Genomic DNA, 21,749 nt, shown 5'->3' on the forward strand with positions numbered 1-21,749 from the left:
TATATTTCCACAGCTTATTCAACACAATTAGGGCTCAGTGATGACTCCTGCTAAGACACTTGTAAAAATACTGCTGGAACATTGGTTTCCTGAATTTCATGCAACTGGATGCAGGGGGAAAAAAAGGAGCACTTTCTAAAGCATTGTGGATTAAAAAAGTGATCAGTGTGAAGCAAGTCTCCTTTATGCTTCTCCTAGATCAATGGGCAGCTGTGCACATCTTAAGCTGTGTTCTCCAAGTGATCCTGTATATTAGGACAGAACTGTATATCACCTGTTGGAAATCTAGCAAGGGCTCAAACAAACTTTCTGACGGACTTTATTAATAGAGAAATTATTCCACAGCACCTAGATCTTCTTTGAAAGGATACAGTAGTCAATATTAGAATTAAAATAATTTTATTTCAATGTACATGAACAGAAATAAAATATAATTTTTTAAACTTAAAGAGATATATTGCTGGGCTGGCCCAATCACAAGTGTTCTCTACTACAAGGCAGCAAGATTGGCTAGACCCATTTCACTGCTATTTGGACCAACTAGGTTCAAAGTACCACCTCAAAAGGATCCCTCAGCACAAAGCAAACAATTTTTCTGAAAATGAAAAAGAAACCCATCAACGGTTCACCTAGCCAGGAATTTTACATTGTGTCCAAGGAAGATCTCAAAACTTCTGTCCATCACTGAAGAACAGTACACAGTATGCAGCACTATATCTAAGCTTAACAATCAAGGTTTCTCCCAAATACTTTTCTCTATTCTACTCTCTTGTACAAAGCATCTGCTATAAAATCCACACATTCACAACCACAGAATGATACAAACCTGTGAACAAGGCTCTTTTCAATATGCTTGTTGCTATGTGCTATTGCCTGCTGGATCAGCTCTGACATGCAGCATTCGTAGATGGTAAAAGGGCATTTCTCTTGGCCATCTATTTCAGAATTCACAGAAGTTATGACTGTTTTTACAACTTACAGTGCAATGCAGTTAATTTATTTAATGGCATGATATGGCACCATAAGAAAAGCAATTATTTGTTAAAATGCACAATTTCTTTACTATTAATTTTGTGGTGCTTTACTGATAATGTAAGTAATAATAAATATAAAAAGACAACTGGAAGAGGAACTTATAAAGAACAACCTTTTTTAGAAGTGAATGTTACCTCCTTTAATAATGAAAAACAGAAAAAAAAGCCTTGTTAGATTCAATGAAAATGATAGGAAGTAGTTCCTCACACAGCACAGTTAAACTGTGACCTCCTTGCCACATGATGTGGATGCCTGGATACCATGAGGATTTAAAGAGATTTTTCCTCTATTATTTTAAGCAGCAAACGCTCTCAGATACGGTGTTCCCCAAGCCACAGATTACTTAAACTAGACTGTGGGGAAGCATTGCTATCTGGTCACCCTGTTTGCATTCTTCCTTGTGCATCTCCTTTTAGCCACTGAGACCGGATCCTGGGCCAGAGGGACCTTTGGTCTGACTTCATACAGCAGTTTCTAAGTTACTTCAAAACATTTCATAAACTTATACTTAAGACAAAGAGCTTAAGTTCATCACTTGCCACGTCATTTAGTTAGAAGGACTAAGATTTTCAAATTACAAATGACTTCCAAAAGAGGAAAAAAAAATACTTAAGCTTTTTCCTGCTGTGACTCAGTTGTATAAAACTGTATAGAAAAATGAGAATTATGTGCAGATGTAATGAAAAGCAGTAAGCTTTATAAAAATCATTTTTAGAAATGTACCACGCATAAACAAAAGATGATTTACAAATATATTTAGCGGCTCTTCTAGTCATCATCAGAATCTGAATCATATATCTTTCCTCTGATGGTCTTCTTGTCCAGCTTTGTAAAGCTTGTTCCATATTTCTTTTGACTTTGAAAAGGTGGATCCATCAAGTTTCCACTACAGAAAAAGGGTAAGACAAGTTGATTAAAGCCATATTCATCCAGACAGTAAGCATCATGTCTCATGACCTGTTTCTACAGAAAAACACAGTCTAAGAGAACACAATGCCTACTTGTACCCTAAGCAGCACTGTGGTGTTGCTAGCATAGCACATCCTGGTGAAGATGGCCTGGATAACTGGAGTTAAGACAGGAGTGTGAAAGTAAACAGCACCTGTAAGTGGAGCTGTAAAATGAAAAGGCTTTTCCTGCAAACTGATCATGCTAAAGACGACAGTCTGTCAGAGTAAACTCTAAGTAGGGAATTACAGAGAGACTTTTCAAAACAGATGAGAAAGCACCAGCACAAACGAAGCTAAAATGTTGCTAACGAGGACTCTGGAGTCAGAACTGGGGTTTGCCAGAAGGCACCTTGTGCTATCCCTGCTATCTCTTCCCTGCAGGAACTCCCACCTCAGAGTGCCCCCATGATCCTGCAGGGGCTCTCTCAGCAGCATGTGCATCCATGGGAATGGGCCTGTGTTCCCTGCTGGAAGCAGCAGATTTCACATGAAACTGGAGCACCTACTTCTCTTCCAGCAGGGTTGTGCAAGGAGGGGAATCCCTCTGGCTGCTCAGAAATGGGTGTGCCCTGCTTTTGCTCACATGACCTGTGAGGGGTTTGCATCCAAGTGAGTGAGTGAGGGAGCAATTACAACAGTTGCAACCTTCTGTAATTAGCTATAAAGGGATGTTCAGAAATTTGTAGTTCTTTACAAAATGTTAATACTATTTTGCTGATATTAATCCTAAATATACAGCCCACAGATTGCAACTTAATCACATATGTTAACATACCACTTGAATCCTGATTTTGGGCAAATAATTTGACCTGAACAGTTTTTCCCCTAAATAAAGTATACCCTTTTACCATCTGCTATCCCACAGGTTGAAGGAAAAGAACTATTTCTAAGCTCTGAGGAGGCCTATGCCCTTTTCAGGAACTCCAGAGAGAGGGAAGTGGGAACTGTTTCAGAACAGTTTGGAAATGTGGCTTGCATTGCAAAGCCAGGGTCTGCCAAAAAGAACGAAGAACAAAATTCCCCCACTCCACAAGGAGCTAAGAACAAATTCACAGTACTAGTTGAGTCAAGTAGAAATAACATTATGCCATAAGCCAATGTATCAACATTTAGCAAATTCAGCAGTGCTTGATACAACTCCAGTGAAGGATTTTTCCCATAAAAGGCTGTTGCATCCAAGCTGTCTTTGCATATTTGCTTTTCACTGGACTGGGAAATACCAGTTGTTTTAAAATTGTAAGTTTCAGTCATTTCACCCAAAGTTCAACAGCTACTAAGTCAAATTGACTAGTAGTGTCTTTGGCTTTAAGATACAATACTTCTTGCCAAAAATTTACCTCATTAGACATTTAAATAAAGTCAGGTAATGATATTTAAAATTTAAAGTGCACTAAATACATTCAAAACAATAGAGCAAAATTAACCTAAAACAAGAGATGACATTTGAATCAAATTGGAAAGGAAAGCAGAATTTTGGTAAATAATTCTCTGGTAAAGTTAGGCTATTTTGGTGACAGGTATTTTCTACTGCCTTTTGTTCTGTAGTCTTTAACAAGGTACTTATGATGATTATATTGTACTGTTACTCAGTTTATTTACACTTATTTGAATTATTTTCCATTTTCAGTACCGTTTGTTGAAGAAAAAAGTATATTCATGTATGTAATACTGACTTAGATGCAGTTTAAGGATGACTTGCTGAGTTTTCTCTGAAGTGGATGAAAAATGCTCAGACTTCACTGCATTGCAACTGTGACATGAAGCATCTATAGATGCTATAGGGTTACATTAGATGCATGACACTGAAGCCACATCAGAGCATCACTGGTACCCCATACACCTCATGAAAAGAACTGGGTTTATTTTTATTACTCTACAAAATGGACAACTCAACACTCATTACAACATCTCAATCTCTTTGGCAAGGTATTATCTTCTTTCCCTTGATGGAGCACACAGATTAAGTAACTAGATTAAACTCTTAAATGTCTTTTTTAGCATACAACATAATGAAGTTACAACCTTTCAGATTCTCCTGTCTGCGAGGTCATTCTCTTTGTACTTAATCTGAAAACAAAAGAATCACAAAACACTTAATTACCTGTAATTAATTACATCTGCACAGCCTAATCTCCATTCTAAGGTTTCTGTAGTGAAGTCATCAGTGTTACCGAGGTCAGTAAAGCCCACGACGTAGTCCTGTGTTTTCCCATCTTTTATTAGTGCTAGAGTGGGAATTACTTTGATGCGCAGTCTCTCACACAAGAAAGGAGATTTTTCAGCATTTAATTTCAAGAATTTTGTCTCAATGTGCTTTTTTGCCAATACAGTCAAGTGTTTGTCCATTATTTGGCACCTGTGGAAAAATTAACCCAAAATATATAAAGTGTTAGAATGAATAAGCTGACGAATATGCATTTGAGAGGAAGTTTAAAAGGAGCAGTAAAGAACTAGCTCTATCATGTTAATACTTAGCATTAGCTCTGTAATAGAGAATTTAGTTTCAAGACAAACTATGTTTCAAAGGTAGCTGGATTTAATGACTAATAGAGGAACAGCCTGGAGCACCTCTACTGTATAATTATACCATCCCTTTCTCTAATTTCTTCCTAATTACCTTCCGTACACCTGGAAGCCTCGCCCTCATTTCTGGAGGCCTGCACTCACTGGTGACATTTCTTTCTGTTCTTCCAGTTCAAGCTTCACTGCCTGTCAACTGGAAACATTTCTCTACAGAAGATTTCCTCAGAGAAATGTGTTACAGTGTTCTGGATTTTTGCAGTCACTACCTTCACAGCTGAGATGCAGTAACTCAGTATAAGTAAAAAAAAGTGATTTGCACAGACTGCTTTGCACAATAGTGCTAAAGGCAAAAATACTTGGCTTCTGTTACCATGGAATAGGAGTGAGCATACAACTACTGTTTCTCAGCCATGGGGCAGCGATGTGAACTGCTCAAAATACTTGTCAGATCACAGAGATTCATGGACTTATCACCTGCAATCTCAGCTTTCTGGATTGCCTTCTCTAAGCAGTTTGGCTTAGCTGCATGAACTCTGTGATGTGACTGTCCTTAAACTTGAGAGGAGACCTGAACAGATCAAAAAAGCTGGACTGGGCAAAGATGAAAGCAACTTGATAAGGTGGCTGGTAAACCCAACACCTGAGCTTCAACCTGTTTGTCAGCATGACACACTTTACAAAGCACTTTCTCAGAAGTTCCTTCTCCTGTCTGAGCCTACAGACTTTGCTGATTCAAGAAACAAAACCCAAACCTATCCTAAGCTATTTCATCTGCAGTGACAGCCTTTCACCCTCTTGAGTCAAAGCTAGCCAAATACAACTACTTTAAAGACTTAGGAAATGTAGGACATGGGTACCTCACTGCAAAATCCAGCCTTGACCTCTTGCAATTTCTCACATGGAGGCTGTTTCAGTTTATATTCTATAAGCTAGGGAGAACATAACACCTTTGGGGGAAAAAAAAAAACCTCCAAACAACCAAAACCAGGACAACTGGCTCCTCCTTCAATAAACTACTCTACTTTGCTATTGCATTTTAACAGAACACATTGAGAGACCCAGTGAGGAACAGCCTACAACCCAGAACTTCCAAAATTCTTCCAAGGAAGTGGGACATCTTCGTTGGGGTTCCTATTCTGAGTCACCACATATTCTCAGATCTTGGTGTCTCACACACTAAAAAAAGTGACAGAATCACAAAGGCACAGGCACAAAGGGAAAGCAGCTGCAACTGATCCTTTCAAAGTAAAAGGTTAAATTCTCAAGATGCCTAGACAAGATTTAGGGCATTTTTTCCTGTTTGCCAGAACCACCGAGATCTGGACTAACCAAAGCCATGTTTTTGAAAGGCTGCTCTTGTATGCTCTACATTTACAGACCCCACTGCCTCAAACTAAATCAATAATGAAACACAGCAGTCTCTCAAATACTGTCAAAGAGGTTAAACATCTATGTTCTAATCAACTATGTAGCAGAATATGAATTGTTATCCAATCATGTTCAGATTAACTGTAGTGGAAAAACACATTTAAAAAATCAAATGTCTTGAAAAGTGACTGAGATTTATAATGAAGCAAAGTGAATACTTCTAAAAATGCTTATTTATGAGTGGGATTTGAAAGAACAAAAAACACATCTGTTTTTGTAGACATCTTCAAACAGAAGTTTTTTCAGCACAGCTTATTTACTATACCTGAATGTTGTATCTCTATAGAAATGGCAAACCACGTTTTTACTTTCTTTGACTTCTTGGAAAAAGTCTCTCTCACTTGGGATTTCTCTGTATTCTCCATGTCCTTTTGAAAGCCACTCCTTGAAAAACATAAAAAGCAAATAATTAGTATGGAGGTTGTTAGTCTGTCTGTTGTGCAAACTCTAAAGCATTTAGAAAATGGAAGAGGGGGCCTGCAGGGAAAACCCATTTCATACAGTAGTGGAGAAACACATTACTTCCTCCCCTTTAGTTTTGTTTTAAAAATACACAGATAAGGCCACCTTACTTATTTGGAAATACAAATCTTGTACAGAGCTACATAAAATTCTGCAATGCAGCCTCTCAGTAAGACAAGAGTAGTTCAAAGAATACAACAAAAACTCTTGGCATTTGAAAATTTTTATGTACACTCAAAGAACTCGTCTAAACTTAGTCAAGTAATTACATGAATTAAATACATTTAAAAAATTTTTTTTTACTCTATGAAAAAAATCTGTGAGAGAAAAAGCCTACTAACTCATCTGCAATAAATGATGTTTACCTATCAAATATACACTGAAGGGATCTTAACATGAACCAGGCTCACAGAAAATCATGCAGAAAACACATGTGCACCATCAGTCATAACACTGATAGAGAAACAGAATGTCACAAGCTAAAATTTAGAGGTAACTTCAAAACCTGTCTGATTAAGTGCGTAAACACAGTTTCCAAAGAGCTAATCTTCCACATTTTCAACAAACACACTTAAAGGAAAAACCCCACAACCTCTACATTACTAAAAGGTAATTGCAGTGTATTTAAACAAGTACAGACTAATCTACATGATTAGAAGTAGTGCAGTATGACAAAAAGTGACAAAAACTTTAACTTTCCAGTGGGGGGAAACAATTTAGATAAATCACTGTTCTTAATCTTGCAGTTTTGTCTTAGGAAAGTGAAAGAAAAAAAAAGGTTTCCAAGCAAACCAAAGATATCCTGTAAGCTAAATTAGGATAGAACAAAGACTCTCCTGAATACTGTACACATTAAAAATTCATGGAAGTATGAGCATATGAAGAAGTCACCATGATGCAAATCAAGAACTCAGTTATCCCTCAACAGTGATTATGCATTAATTCCTCTCTCCACAGATTTACTGTGGAATAGTGTGACAGCACACTGCTTTCACTGAGCAGTATCCGACTCCACATTTGCACTTGAAAGTGTGTGAGAACAGTGACTTAAGCCCAAACACATGAAGAAGTTTTTGCATGAGACCAATCACATGTTCACATCCAAGGACATCTAAGTGTCATGACTTCTGAAAAAGGAGAATGCTAGAATCAAATATAAACTGAACTTCTGAAGACAAGTGAATAGCGTGCCACTTTCTCTACTTCTGTGTTTACAGAACCAAAGCTGCTGGTGCTGCCTGTCCTGCAGCATCCCAGCCATGCCATGACATTTCACTGCATTCCCATTTCAAAGTCTGGCACCAGCTTTTAAGGACTCCATCACAGCCAGGCATCTCCTTTCAGCCAAGCCACTTCTCCCCCACCACAATCAATTTCTTGTTTAGGTTAGCTCAGATGGAATAAGCTGAGAAACCTACAGCTTCCTTACTTGTAATTCAGGTCTCACACCATATGTTACCAAAATTATGGTGTAAGCTATTGCTCAAAAAGAGCTCTGAGGGAGCATAAAGACCTCGTTTGACATGAGGTGTCAGGTCCCAAGGGAGTATTTCCTTCTGTAGGAGGAAATGAGCAGTCACACAAAGCCAACACTTCATTGGCTCAAAAGGAGTCTGACAAATGATTCCAGCCTAGGAACAAGGAAAAACCCCATTTCACCCTTCTACAAAATACCTTAACAAGGGGGCACATATCACATGCAGTAAGTAAAAATCCACAAGCTTCAGACAAAGACACTTCAGAAAGAGCCTAAAGCCTTATGGTTAGGTTACCTACAGGACTTATGCTTCTAGATAGCAATGTTCAGTGAACAGGGACACACTCAAATCTCTGTATGAAACTCCTTATCCTATCCTTACTGTAACAACCACAGAGGTGCTTCTCTCCTTCTGTTAAAAAACACAAAGCATGCACACATGGACAGACACCTACTTTCCTGGATAATTTAAAATTAATAAACACAGAAGGGAGAGAAAGGGAAAAATCCACAAAACCAACCAAACAACCCCAAAACACTTAGTTCACATATACAATTTCCAAAAATTCTGTTACACTCTACACATATAGTAGTCTGTAGTCTATACTACAGAAATTACTTGTTTCTGCTGCTGGCTCTTTTTTAGGGCCTCAAGCCTCCTCTGTTTAAGGCGTTCCAATTCATCTTCATCCATTTGGTCCAGCTTCTGTAGTTCAGCATCCAGATGTTCTTCCACAACTTTGGCTGACTGAAGTATTTCATTCTCCAGAACTTTTTGAAGGATATCCACAGAGGTATCAGCAGCCATCTTTAGCTGGAAAGTGGTCTCTTCAGAGCTGTGGAAACAGGGATACAAGGAATTAGCATACAAGGAATTCACACAAACAATTTAAACTCTGATCTCTCTTTGCTTGCAGTTCATACCACAAAAAAACCAAAGTTCTCTGCTATTTGAACACAGGAGTAGTTAGCAAATAGTTCTTTTCTTTATTGCAACCCATTTTGAAGAATACTTTCATGATGAACACAGATGGCAAAGATATAAATTAAGTCCTATTATTTCAGCCCCAAAGGCAGCTACTGAAAGTGCACAGGAACCTAAAACTGCTTGTTAATATAAAGAAGAAAAATTCATCAGTTCCAAAAGGACACCCATCCTGAGCCAGATGTGCCTACTTTAACAAATATTCTGAAACAAGAAGATTCAGCTGGAAAGCTCCAAGCTGCTGGGAGGAGGGAAAGGATGCCTCAGAACAAGTCTAAGCGACGCTCAGTATGTAAGTTTGTACCAGTAGTTCAAATGCAATTACTTTAAGCCCCTCAGGCACATTAACATATATAAATCTGAATTAACACTCCTCTCCTCAGCTACAAGAAAGACAAGGTGCTCAACAGCAAATGCTCTAGGCCAATACAATGCTTTAATTAGTTCCAGAAAATTGCTATTGCAAACAGCAACCTATGGCAGCCAGCAAGAGGATTTAAAAGCCACTACCTAATTGCTGTGTGAAGAAACAGAGCCAAATAATTTTCTGTAAAGTTCTCCCTGCCCAAACACATCAAAAGACACAAAACACTAATCAGAGTGCATGAAAACTTGTGACAACACAATCGACTGTTCTCCCCAATAAACTTACACTGCAGAAAATTATCAGTGCAGTCACTGACAGTCCTGAAACGGTGACAGTGCACAGTCACCCTACTGAGACTCTCAACCTGCTGACCACAGACCTGAGCTGCCGAATTTGCGTTCCAGAGTACTCTTGGCTGTATTTCAAAGCAGGCGATCTGCCAGCGTCACTGGCTCTGGGAACACCGTGCCCACACAGGCCAGAGAAACGCTTTAAGCACGGACGGGAGAAGCTCGCAGATGAGGGCAGCAGCGCCCGGCCCGCCGCCACGCGTGTCGCCGCCACGCTCGCTCTGCCTCCCTCCTCCCAAAGCTGCTGCCCACAAAGTCTGCCTGTCCCCCACCCTTTCCTATGTTTCCAGAGGCAATGTGAACCCTGCCGGCGGCGATCAGAGGCCAGCAGGTCTCCAGGCACGGGGAGCCCCTGCCCAGCTGGGGCGAAGGGAGGCTGCCCCTCCAAGCAATCAGGGGGGAAAGCAGCACCGACCCGCCAGTCCCCACTGCAAGCCGAGCTGCCCAGCGCTATCCCGGCTCCCAAGCCGCGGAACCCGCACACGCAGCCAGGAGCCTCGGCACCGCCGGCGGGGCCGCCGTTCCGCCGCTCGGCCGGGAAGCGGCGCCGGGGTCCCGGACGAGAGGGGCGGCACACGGCGGGGACACTGCGCAGGCGCCGCGCGGCTTCCTCCGCGGGCTCGCTACACACAGCGCCGCAGACAATGCACGCACCCGGCTCAGGACGGACTCTCCAGGGGCGGGCCGCCGCCCGCCCTGCCCCGGGCTCGGTGCTGGCGGTGTCGCCGCCCGCGGCCGCAACCCGCACCCGCTCCCGGCCCCCGCCGCTCACCCTCCGCTTCCTCGCGCGCGCCGGCCGCGCCCCTCCGCCGCTATCGCGAGAGTCAGCGCGGGGCGCACGGCGCGCGCGTGGAACTCCCCCCGACGCGCTGATTGGCCGCCAAAGCGGGCACGCGCCCCTGCGGGAGGCCGCGCGCGCACCCGCGGAACTGCCCCCGACGCGCCGACTGGCCGCGGGCCCGCGCCCAGCTGGCGCGCGTGCGCCCCGTGCCGAGTACGTACGTACGTGCGTGCGTGCGTATGTGTGTGCGTGTGTATGTGTGTGTGTAGGTCGCACCTGCGGGCGGGAGCCGCGGGTTGGGGGGGTCCCACCCTCCGCGCCGCCGCAGCTCCGCCCCGAGGTGTCCCCGCCTCCGCCAGCAGCACCCGCCTGCTGGGGCGCTGCGGTTCCTCTCCCGCCGTGCTTGGGAGGGGCAGGGCTTGTCCGTGAGAGGCGGGGCAGGACACGCTCCCCGCCTCCAAGGCAGTTTCCCCTCGCGCAGGCGGGTCTGGTGGCTGCTGTGGGGTTAGTGGCAGCGTCCGCCGCTGCTCTGTGGGGAATTCCTGCTCGGGGGTGGGCGTGAGGCCCCGGCGGGCGTGTGGCGGTCGGGAGCGGCGGGGCCGGGCCCCGGAGCGATGGCGTGAGGTAAGTCACGCTGCGGGGGCTGCGCAGCTCCGGCGGGCTCACCGAGAACCGGGCTGTGCGGTCAGCTGCGGCTCGCCGTCTCTTTGCTGCTTCTGCAAGTGCGCTGGAAGATCCGCTCATATAAATAATGGAACATTAAAGCGTGGGTTTTTTTAGAAAAGAAAACAGCAGCAGCAACAACAACAAAAACCCTCAAATCACCAATCCCCCGAAAAACCCAAAATGCAACACACGTGTTCTGCTTTCTTCTTTCTTGGAAATCTGGCTCCCCGGTACTGAAGTGCGAAGACGGGGAAGGTGCGGTGGGAAGATAAACTCGGCCTTATCTGCAGTGGGCTGGAGCATGGGTGGGAGAGACTGATAAGGAGCTACAGCTGTATAAAGGCTAAGGGAAGTAAGAAGTCAGGGTGCTAGGGGGCGAAGCAATATGGAGGTGGTGATCTTGAGGCTGAAAGGTGTAAAGAACAGTGAGCCTTGCTCTGTCGACCAAAGGAGTTACGGTGGTAGGGTGATGACAACAACAGAACATGTGTAGCTCTCAAAACTTATTAAATAAATACATGAAATGATGTCTGTGCTGCCTGTGAGCGTTGTTATTTCTGCTCCATCCTGCTTTGCTCCGGAGGAAAGTGGCCACAAGAAGGTGAGGTCGCTCCTGAAGCCCCTCCGCCCCAATACGCGGTGCTTGCTGCCTCGCTTCCTCGCTGTCTCTGCGAACATCGGCCATCTCCTCCTGCCCCGCAGCAGCGGGACCCGGGCCCTCCTGTGAGAGAGCGCAGCACCTGCCCCCTGGGCTCCTTGGAGGGGAGTGGGAGGGAAAGCATTGTACACTGAGGAAATCTGGCAGCGGGGAGGGAATTACCGTACTTTAAATGCCTGGAGGGAGCTCCATTAGGTGTCTGCCATAAACTCAGTGCTGCCTCCTAGGCCCCCCTGCTAGGGAGAAGGCCAGTCACCTCAGGGGAGACGATACACTGGTTACACTTCGCGTACCAGGTAGGCGGGGAGGTGCTGGGGGTGACGGACCGGCAGAGCCCCGTGAAGGGCTGGGGGACGTGTCCTGGCCATATTCCGCACCAAAATGACTCCCTGGTCCCTGTACTGCTGCCCTGCTCCATGAAAACCTCCCCCTTAGCCTCTTCATTCCCCCACTTTGGCTGAGCTATCCCATTTGCCTCCAGGTAAAACTTTTCAAACGTGTTTGACTCTCAGTCAGGTTTCATGGCCAAACGGGCTACAATCCTTCCCGGACGTCCTGAGGCCCCTGGAAAGGCAGGAGGGCTAGAGGGAAACTACAGACTGGGGGCATCATTTAGACATTTCCCGAGGCTGCCTGAGGAGGGAAACTACAAGATTCGGGGCGTCACTCAGACGTTTTCCGGGGGCTGCCCAAAGTCCAAAGTGAGGCGAACAAGGCCGGTTTCTCGCGGCCGCTCGGTGTCCGGAGCGCCCGAGAGGGGCCGGGCCGTTCCCGTTCCCCCTCCGGCCGGCAGGGGGCGCTGGCGCGCGGAGGCTCGAGGCGCGGGCGGGGCGGGGCTGGGGGCGGGGCGAGCGCGTGCGCGGCGCGCGGCGGTGCCATATGCGCGGGGCGGCGCGCGGTCAGCGCTGAGGGGTCGCGCGCCGGTGCCGCCGCCATGGGCAAGAAACAGAAGAACCGGAGCGAGGAGAGGTGAGGGATCCGGGGAACCCCCTCCCGTTCCCCCGCCTCGCCGCAGGGACCCCCGCGCCGGGCCGCCCGCGGCGCCGTGACACGGCCCACACGGCGCTGAGTCAGGCGCCGGGCCCGGCCGGGGCTCGCGGCCTCATCGCAGGCGGGGCGCGCCAGGCCCGGCTCGGCCTGGCCGTGCGGGTGTTTGTCCGTGAAGGGGCAGGCAGCTCGATTTCCAGCTGGAAAATAGCTGCTTAGTGCAACTGAAGTGATTAAAATGTGCGTTTCTTAATTATTTTTTATCTCTCACTGGGCGTTAGTGCTATAGATCGTGCTGTGACACTCATATCTACATGTTTCGTGCGCTTGCCTAATAAATGAAAATGTTCTATATTTTAGTGGTTGGATGATAAGACCAACCACTCTGTCGCTATAGTCGCATCGTCGTGGACAATGCCCCATCTGAGAACTTTTTTGTGTCGAGGAGTTTCCTATGAAGGCAGCTGTATTAACCATATGGAATGCTGACCGAATGACATTGTGCATATATACACTAGCAGGAGAGAATGTATTTTTACTTGTCACCATAGAGTAATAATACAAAGAAACAATAAGTTCAAAGAGTGGTTTTAGTTTTTAATAGTGACAGGTAGTTAAATGAAAACTGATATCTTGAAACGTGTATGAACTAGAAACTACAACGTTTTTTCTTTGAGACATTAAATGTTTCTCCTCTGGAAGTTCTCCCCATGACAGCTGTGTCACAAAATACTATTTCATCTTTAGGAACTTATTGCTTAAGCATGTATTGATGCTTACTTAAGGCTGTTACTCTGTATCACAGTAGTGTATAAACTGTTTCAGTTTCACCGGTCCTTTCTGGGTAATGAGTGTTTTCTCAGTGAGGTATTTTCCTTTCTGTCCGTTTTTCCTGATGCCTTTTGCCATACCATAAGTGTTGCTTTTTAGTATCGTCATCATCTTGTTTCAAGGGCTGTATTTGACAGGAATAGCTCTGGTGAGGAGGGGGCAGCTCTGGTGAGGAGGTGAGCTGAGTGTGACTTGAGAAAGAAGAGGGAAGGGTTGGACATTTATGCTCTAAAGGAAAGAAGACCTGGTGCCCATCTTTGTACGCAGTTTGGTAGATGCCAAACGCATGGAAAAGCCTGTGGGTACCGAAACTCTGCTTCTTGGGGCTATTGCAGGGGTAGTGGCTGGTGTGCAGGGAGCACTGGGAGAGTCTTGGTTCCTGCTGGATACTTCATTCTCTCTTCATTCTCTGTGTGAATTGCTGAGCACGGGCCTCTCTGGTGTGCACATGTGGACACAAGATGTCTAAAAATGGAAGCCTACCTTAAAGAAAAGGTCAAGAATTTCTTGTTAGAATAGTTGAAGTCTTGACAGCCTAATTATTATTACATCGGATCTTAATGTTGCAAAAAAGAAAGAATACTGGTGCAGTTACAGTGGTTGTGCTCCCTGTTGCCAAGTCCTAAGGTCGTTGGTTTCATCCTGGTGCTGGTGTGAGCTGATCCAGAGAGCTGTCAGCATCAGGTGTCCTTCACTGGCTGTGTGTGATTGCTCATGGTTGTGGTTTCATCTTCCTGGCTCTGGGATCCACTTGGGATTGTTTTATGTGCTTGGGAATGTGGCTTTGCTCTTCACTGCTTATTCCATGAAACTCTGTGGTTAGCTACCACCATTGGTTAGCTCCACAGTCCATCCACATAAGAGAAAGGCACTGTGTATTAAATACTATTTCTTTCTTGTTTGTTATCCCTAAGGCCAGTTTTGTTCAGGCCTGTGTTTCTTTTAGCCAGTGTCTCTCAAGTTGTGGGGCGTCCTGTGCTGGGTCTGTAGGACCCATCTCTGTTTATCACATGTGCCTGTGCCTGCTGTGTCCTGTCTCTTCCCTTCCCAAGGCCACTGCTCCCACACCAGGCCTGCATTTCTCTACACTGCATTATTGTTGTGGCCTTGTGATTCTCTCATTCTGTGCAGTGACTGTTTGTCACTGATGCCATATGAAACTGCCCAGGTGAACAGCAGTAGCACCAATGGGGCATGGGCACCTGGTTAATGGGAGAAACTGCTGTCACAGCTAAATGAAGGAACAGTTGCAGCAGGTCAGGAGTTCAGCCAAAGTAAGCCTTGACAGGCTTTAGTCCCAGGTCTTGCCAGTGCAGTACCCTGCTCAGTAATTGCTCCAGCAGTGACAGGGCTATGGCAGGGAGAGGGGTGGTGTGGGAGAGTACAAACAGGCATGTGTTTGGGAAAACAGGACAGGATGGGTACACTGGCTGTGTTCTGTAGCAGGGGCTTTGAGGGATGGAAGTGAGGATGGACCTGGAAGGCCATCATGGTTTGGAACAGGTGTTACCTGCAGAGATGACTTTCATTTCCTGGGGGTCTTGGTTCTAGGTGACATCCTTGTGAGTGTCACATTCCCCTGGGAGAGAAGATGCACTGCATGTTTGCATCTGTGGCTTGAATTTGGAGTTCCAAAATCCCCCATCAGTCTCCCCTCCATTTCTGTAAAGTGAGAGAGGAATGGCCCTGTGTAATCAAAGGCTTCCAGTTGGATTTGCTTGCTGTGTTTTCAGATCTGTGCCATATAGTGCTGTACTATTTATTCCCTCCTTTTACAGTTATGTTACAGGTACAATCCCTTATGTCCTTGTTGGCTGCAGCTCCCAAAGTGTGTGGCAGCTCATGGGCACAACTCCTAGTGCAGAGGAAGCATGTGGGAAGGTGCAGGTGGTTATGTTTATGCTGTGAATATTTGTTTGAGAATCCATGTGGTGACAGGAAGGAGATTTTCTGCTTGACACACTGAGACAGATTATGTAAGGTACAAGTAATCTTTACTCTGCTTTTCTCCCCTCTTAGCTTTGCCTTCTGTAGTGGAGTTTCCTCCTCCCCTGTTTCTGCTGAGTATGGTAGTGCTCATAGCAATAGGTATTGATGTGTGTGGGGAAATGAGGCTGAGGATGAATTTTGTCTCTATGTACTTACACCTGTTTGTGTCATAAGACCCTGAGTGAGATGATAGCTGTGATGAGCAGGAAAAGAATGAAAGGCAAGACTGTAGCCTGTTATGAAAACACTGCAAATCTATGCAACAAATCTATACTATGCCAGCACCTCTGTTATGCCCTTCTGGAGCTCTGTTAGTGGCTCCTGCTGCTGTGCATCTGCCAATGAGAACATATTTATCTAGAACGGTCAAATCCATGGTGACTTTGTGGTGTGTTAGGTGCTTTCTGAAGGTGGAGAGTGTCTTGGGTAAAAATAGCTCCTAAGCCTGAATGGGGAAGTTGCTTTAATTGTTTCCTCTTCAAAATTTTTGTGTTTGTGGTGATCACTCATTTTCAAATGAAGTTTCATGGGAAATATTTCAATAAAAATATGAGAGTTCTGAGTTTTCAAGCTTTTCTAATTGAAGAGCAGGCTCTCTGATGTACAGTCTAGCTCCTTTTGGGAGGGCTGTTGTGCTTTGGTTCTTTGATATGGTGTAACAGCAGAAGCTATGTCAAGGTTCCATCCTGCTGTCTTTGAAATTTAGTTAGGATTTTTTTTAATGTTTGTGAAGAAAGGCTGTTATAAACTACAGAACTCTGCTTTGAATCTGAGCCTCAAATTGCTGCTGCAGACTTCCTAGTGAGTGTGCCATGTACTCTATGTTACAGATTATTGCTTGCCTAGAATATGGATCTTTCCCTTTGAAGGTGTTAGCTTGTCATGTGTTTGTCCTCTTCTCCCAGCTTTAAGTCATCTTCTTTTTCTCTTAATAGTTTTTCTTAGCTTCAGTAGGTAGTGTTTAGCTGTGTTTATTCTTCTGCCCTTTAATAATGTGACCTGTTGCCTAGGCATTCCACTCTGATCATTCATGCCTATTGCTTTGGAAATTACAGGTGCTGGCTGTGATTCTGCAGCCCAAAGTGAACACAGCTGCTAAAATAACACTTAGAGTGCTCTTACCGATGCTGTGTATTTTATCTGGTATTGTCTACTTGTCAGTCTGTTTGGTTCCTTTTCTGTTAGTGTGTTAAGTACAATCTTCTCAATGTTGTGTGGGGAAGTTCTGTGAAGGCTAGGACAGAGTTTGGAAACATTCTGTACACCAGTGTCACTGTAAGTTATCTGTTTCTCCAAAATATTTCCACAAGCAAAGGTTTCTGCAGCTCCATCAAGGACAATAGCTGATAAACCCTTGAAATCCCTGTTTTTCCAATCTCATCTGGAAGATTTTGTTCTGAAAGATGGAGTAAAATAATGCAAAATAAATTCACCATTACAGAAATTTGTTGTCCTTTTCTATTTTTGTTTTCCCCAAACTTAGAGCTTTTCATACAAGAAAACAATATATACTTGTTGGATTTTATTTTAAAGCAAAGCATCATTGTAAAAAGTCTATAAGGATCATGAAATATTTGCTGTAAGGGCAGCATAAACCAAAAACCACTGCCCTACACAAGGGAGATTGTAAGAAGCAGCTTTTCTTGTGGAAATCTTTATTCTTTCATTATCTTCATGGTGGCATCTAAATCTCATGTGTAACTACTGTTCATGAAAAGTATGACAGTAGTACAGTGCAAGCCTTTGGGAATTGCAGAACCTGTTGTTTCAGTTCTCTGAAGACTTCTGAAAGCCTGAAATGTGTTTCTTTAAGTACATGCTGTAAGATGAGGTATTGGTTTTAATTACAGTTCATGTAGGTGAGCGTCATTTGCTCTTCAGGATTATGGGCAATGTAAAGGTAGTTCTGAAGTTGTTTTAAATGGTGTTTTTGTGATGTATTTTGATTTTATACAGTGAGATATGTGGGATATAGAAGTTGTGAAGCACTGAATTTGGTGGTAGTTTCTGTTGTCTTTGCACCTTTCTTAAACAAAACAAAAACCAAAAGAACTTGTTCAGGGAAGACCGAATGCTAGTTTTTTACTTAGTGTTTCATATTCCATGCTTTTAATCATCTTATTCTCTTGAGATACAAACACCTAAACTGAACCATGAAGAGAAGCTTTTTATCTTGAAGTTTTGCTATATCTTTGTTTAAATGGGAATTTTAGGTTGTGGGGTTGTGATTTGTGCTTTTTTTTTTTTCCTTTGATGATTTTCTTTTCTTCCTTTTTTGATTGCTCATTTGGTTTGGTGTTTTTCTTTTTTATTTTAAATCTGGGTTATATAAAAGAGACTTCTTATTTTTCTAGAATCTGTTTGGGTTAAAGGTGTAGTTCTCTATCTTTTTCTTCAGAAGGTTTTGCTTAGCTGATAGTTGTGCCACTCTTTTTCCCCAGCCAAACTTGAAAGAGAAGGCATGACTCTTTAATATTAATAATGGAATCATTGTCTTGGGAGCTTGAATGAAAAGCAATTACCCTTTTAGTCAGATTTTACTTCCTTGCTCTCTCATGTAATTAGGTGGCTTCACCAGCTTCCTTCACCTATGAAAAATCACCAAGGTGTAGTTCCAAGTGAAACTCAGTTCGGTTGGGCTGCTGGACATGCAAGCCCTGTGGTGTTCCTGCTTCCATTGCAGTGCCCTCAGTGCTGTTGGGCCTGCAGTACAAACCAGGGGTGTGTTTTCATCTGCTGCCCAAAAAGGGTTTTCTGCATGGACTTGTGGCCACTGGCTTGCCTGAGCTGATAAGAGGGGAAAATGTGGCTGGGAATGGGCAAGGAAGTAAATTCTTCCCTGCCCTACACCTTAGTGTGAGGAAGAGGCAAGAGGAGGGTGCCCTATTTCTGGGGCTGAGATTTTATTTTTATTCTTTAAGCAGCACTGGTGGGTTGTGTAGCTGGTACTCATGTGGGCACTCCTTCATTTTCTGGGCTGAGAAAGGAGCACAGTTCTTTCTTTCCTGAATTTCAAACTGTCTCAGTCATATATAAGTTAAATGTTTTCAGTGGAGGAAGAAACAAAACCAAAAAAAGAAGCTTGTGGTGTTGATGTACTTTGATAGGCCAAAATGAGAAAAAGGCCAGGGCTTTGTTTTCATGTTGTGAATAGCCTTGCTGAGCCAGCAGATGCCTGCATTTTTCATTTCATAACCCACTTAAAGAACGAATTGGTGATGTGAGGTTTTGAACCATTAAATGAGTACTTCCAAAATGGCTTTTGTTTTGGCACTGTTTAAACCAGGTGCTCTAGAAGAACTTGAACTAGCATTCTGTCTTTCAAACAATCTTAATACTACAGGTGAAAACAGCTACAATATGTCATTCAGCATTGGTAACTTGCTGGTTTTGGATAATCTTGTATTTAAAAATGCATCTTATTACTGGGTTTATGGCTCACACATGTGGAGGATGGATAAGGTGCTCTAGGGAAACAAGGATAAAGATCTGTCTAGAGGTATTAGTTTTACTTGGTCTAAAGAAAAATCAAACACATGGAAAGAGATGTGTTTATGTAATGTAATGGTTCAGCTTCTCTTCAGTCTTTTTGAAGGTCAAGGACTTTTTTTTCTTAAGCAAAGAAAATTACTTAATGACAGTGACGTTCTTTTGAAGGTGGTTAGAAGAGCTGGTGTAACGCAACTGATGAAATATCTCCAAGGTTGCCTCAGCAAAAATGAGTCTTCTGATTATGCAGGAATGTGGGCAGTGAGTTCACAGCAGTGATGCAACTTTCCTGCTGTGTCAGCTTGCTGACTCTTCTGCCCCTTGCACATGAAAGTTCAGTTTCTTTGTTTCAGTCTGGTTTTAATTGTACAGTGTTTTCTTATGTTTCAACTTCACCCTAACAAAGACAGCTGAAAACCAATCCTAAGTAAAAGGTTTCTAGCATGATTTAAGTTAGCATGTTCACTGTAAGATGAAGGCAAGCATAAGTAACATATTTGTGTTGCTCAGTGCAATGGATCAAAAAGTGCTTGTAATTTTTTAGTCTGTGTGTACACTTTAGTTTTTTTTCAGCAGGACAGCATTATCCTGTCAACTTTGTTAGCAAAGCTGGAAGTTGGATTTCCAGTAGTCTCATTTTTAGCTGAATTCTTCCATTTATTTTCCGCAGTTTCATTTACCTAATTTCAATAGAGTCAAATTGGTATGAATGAGGGCAGCTCAGCTCCTTTGTATAATCTATTGCTCCACTCTTTCTGTTCCTGAATGGATTAGTAGTTTTTCTTTGCCCTTTATCTCTGCTGCCTAGTGAGGATGCCATCTCTGTCCTGTGTAGCTGCACAGTGCCTGTTTATAATGAAGTTTTCCCTCTGTTGGGGATATGTATTGTAGGTACTGTAATCAGTGTACTGGAAGTCCTAACTGTGTGTGGCTTTAAGAAAGCATGGGAGGAAAGCATGCATGTTTGCTGGTGGTCTTGCTAATGTAATGAGCTTGTCTGTTATTGGAGAGTCTGTGGAATGCTCTTGGTCAGGCTTTCCTGCACTAGAACCGGCAGGGAAAGCTGGAAGAGCTTGTTTGGCAAGGAAAGGCAATTATGCATTTTACCTGCAGAAGTTCATTGAGCAAAGTAAATGATAAAAGCTTATTAACTGTTATTTCAATAGCTGTAGTACTGTCTTCCTGCATTTGGCTTTGTTTTCCTGGGCAGTGCTGAGGAGGTCTCTCAGATTTCCATGCCCACATTTGTCTGTTACAGAGATTCTGTTGCAGACAGGACCTGTCCTAGGTATGGCAGGTTCACACTGTGAAAATCCCTAATGATGAATATATTAACTGTGTCAGTACTTGAAATAAGTTTTTAACTTCCATGGAAGAGAGAAGTGATAAATAGTTGAAATGTACTTGTAACTGTTCTGATGTACTTTATTAGGGAGCATTGATATTTTTTGTTATTTGAGAATTGTAGGTTTAAACCTTGATTTGGAGCGTGACAGCTTCTGTTCTGGTGAGTGGTGCACTGATAAACACCTGTAATATTGTTGACTGAAAGAAATGGTGGAACTTCAGAACTTAAAAATAAATCTTGCTAATTGTGAACAAGTATTAGAAACTGTCAACTTCACTGTGTGAGGGTTTTTTTAACCGAAATGGGAAAGCATGCCTGTAAAAGACTAGAGTAAACCCTAGAATGTGCAAACTAGGATTAATGTTAATTTCAGTATCTGTAAATCAGAGTTTGTCTTTAGGTCAACTCTGGTATCCAGATGGCTTCCCCAGGGAATTTCTAGGTTCTGGTTGTTGCAGGCTATTGCATCAGAAAAAGAACTCCATCCAAAACTGTGCTTGTTTCTCGTGTTTAAAAAAAAATAAACACCCCCTCAGATAAAATAAACCAAACACCTTAAGGTGTTTTTAGTGTTTTTGGCAGACGTGATGTATTAGCTGAGGGGTTGGTTGGTTTGTTTTTAAAGTGTGTTCCTAGTCTTTAATGCTGTTTCCTTGCTGTAACAGCAAGAGGAACGCAGCAGAGGTTTTGGCTTTTTTTCTACGGACTGTGAATCTATCAGTCACAAGATTTTTTTTCCCTTTTCTGACTCAATAGCTTGCAACTGTGTGGGATCTTATAAATAGCAGAGCTACTGGATGTCTTTGTACATCTGACTGAGCAGTGGTAGGTGACAGCTCTTTTATTTCCTGGCTGGTTTATTCTTCCCACTGAAAGAAGTTTAATACTTGTAGGCAGGATTTGGAATTGTAGCTTTATTTGTTGTTGAACATTTTTGTTTAACATGAGCAGCTTAGGTTGTGTTTTGGGTATCAATTTCTGTTACTGGACTGATCTGATGCTTTGTTTGTGTGAGTTAGGTTACTGAACTTCTTCTGTTGCCTATGTCCATCTTAAAAATCTCCAAACACTTACTTGGGATGGTCTGGGAACATTTGATCCTAGCTTTGAACAGAATGTTGTGTTAGGACAGCTTTTAACTTGTGACCCAGTGAATATTCAGGAGTCTGTCCTTAAGTGAATTCTCCTATGTAATACAGGTGTTCATTGGTCTGTGCAGACAACCTGTACTGAAACCCTTTTGGGAAACAGAGTTCTTAATGTAGCTTCTAGGGCATTAAGGGAAATATTTTTTCAGTATAAAGTATGTAAATGTTTCTGTGTGTTGTTTTAAAGATTTGCATTCTGTAATCTTGCTTAAATGGCAGAAGGCAGTGAAATTGTGTAGGGAAAATGATGAGCACTTTCTTTTTGATTAGTGATG

General features: G+C 43.4%; 2 protein-coding genes and 1 long non-coding RNA gene across 3 annotated transcripts in view; 2 read left to right on the top strand and 1 right to left on the bottom strand.

Annotated features, from left to right (window-relative positions):
- Positions 1-382: 382 nt before the first annotated feature.
- TXNDC9 (thioredoxin domain containing 9) lies at positions 383-10,442 on the bottom strand. The gene is made up of 5 exons (XM_054272118.1): positions 10,350-10,442; positions 8,495-8,711; positions 6,202-6,320; positions 4,087-4,341; positions 383-1,921 (listed from the first exon to the last, which is right to left on the bottom strand). The coding sequence occupies exons 2-5, from the start codon at positions 8,681-8,683 to the stop codon at positions 1,804-1,806; spliced, it is 681 nt and encodes a 226-aa protein (XP_054128093.1). The 5' UTR covers positions 8,684-8,711; positions 10,350-10,442; the 3' UTR covers positions 383-1,803.
- A 430-nt stretch (positions 10,443-10,872) lies between these two features.
- Positions 10,873-11,172, top strand: LOC128934522 (uncharacterized). Its single transcript, XR_008482861.1, has 2 exons — positions 10,873-10,982; positions 11,139-11,172. It is a non-coding gene; the product is annotated as an uncharacterized LOC128934522 (long non-coding RNA).
- Positions 11,173-12,569: 1,397 nt separating this feature from the next.
- The window catches only part of EIF5B (eukaryotic translation initiation factor 5B), a 35,122-nt gene continuing 25,942 nt past the window's right edge, over positions 12,570-21,749 (top strand). The window contains exon 1 of the mRNA XM_054271929.1: positions 12,570-12,651. Coding sequence (XP_054127904.1) covers positions 12,617-12,651 — 35 coding nt within the window. The 5' untranslated portion in view covers positions 12,570-12,616. The remainder of the gene's footprint in view (positions 12,652-21,749) is intronic.

The sequence above is a fragment of the Melozone crissalis genome, unplaced genomic scaffold (genome assembly GCF_028551555.1).
Source record: "Melozone crissalis strain CALT ecotype California unplaced genomic scaffold, PUWL_Pcris_2 ptg000013l_1, whole genome shotgun sequence".
Classification (NCBI taxonomy): domain Eukaryota; kingdom Metazoa; phylum Chordata; class Aves; order Passeriformes; family Passerellidae; genus Melozone; species Melozone crissalis.

Excerpts from the sequence above, each read along its gene's own strand:
- TXNDC9 (XM_054272118.1), bottom strand. The coding sequence starts at position 8,683 with ATGGCTGCTGATACCTCTGTGGATATCCTTCAAAAAGTTCTGGAGAAT. Across the intron at positions 6,321-8,494 it reads AGAGCCAGCAGCAGAAACAA|GAGTGGCTTTCAAAAGGACA; the intron begins GTAATTTCTGTA and ends ATGTTTTTCAAG. Across the intron at positions 4,342-6,201 it reads TATAGAGATACAACATTCAG|GTGCCAAATAATGGACAAAC; the intron begins GTATAGTAAATA and ends ATTTTTCCACAG.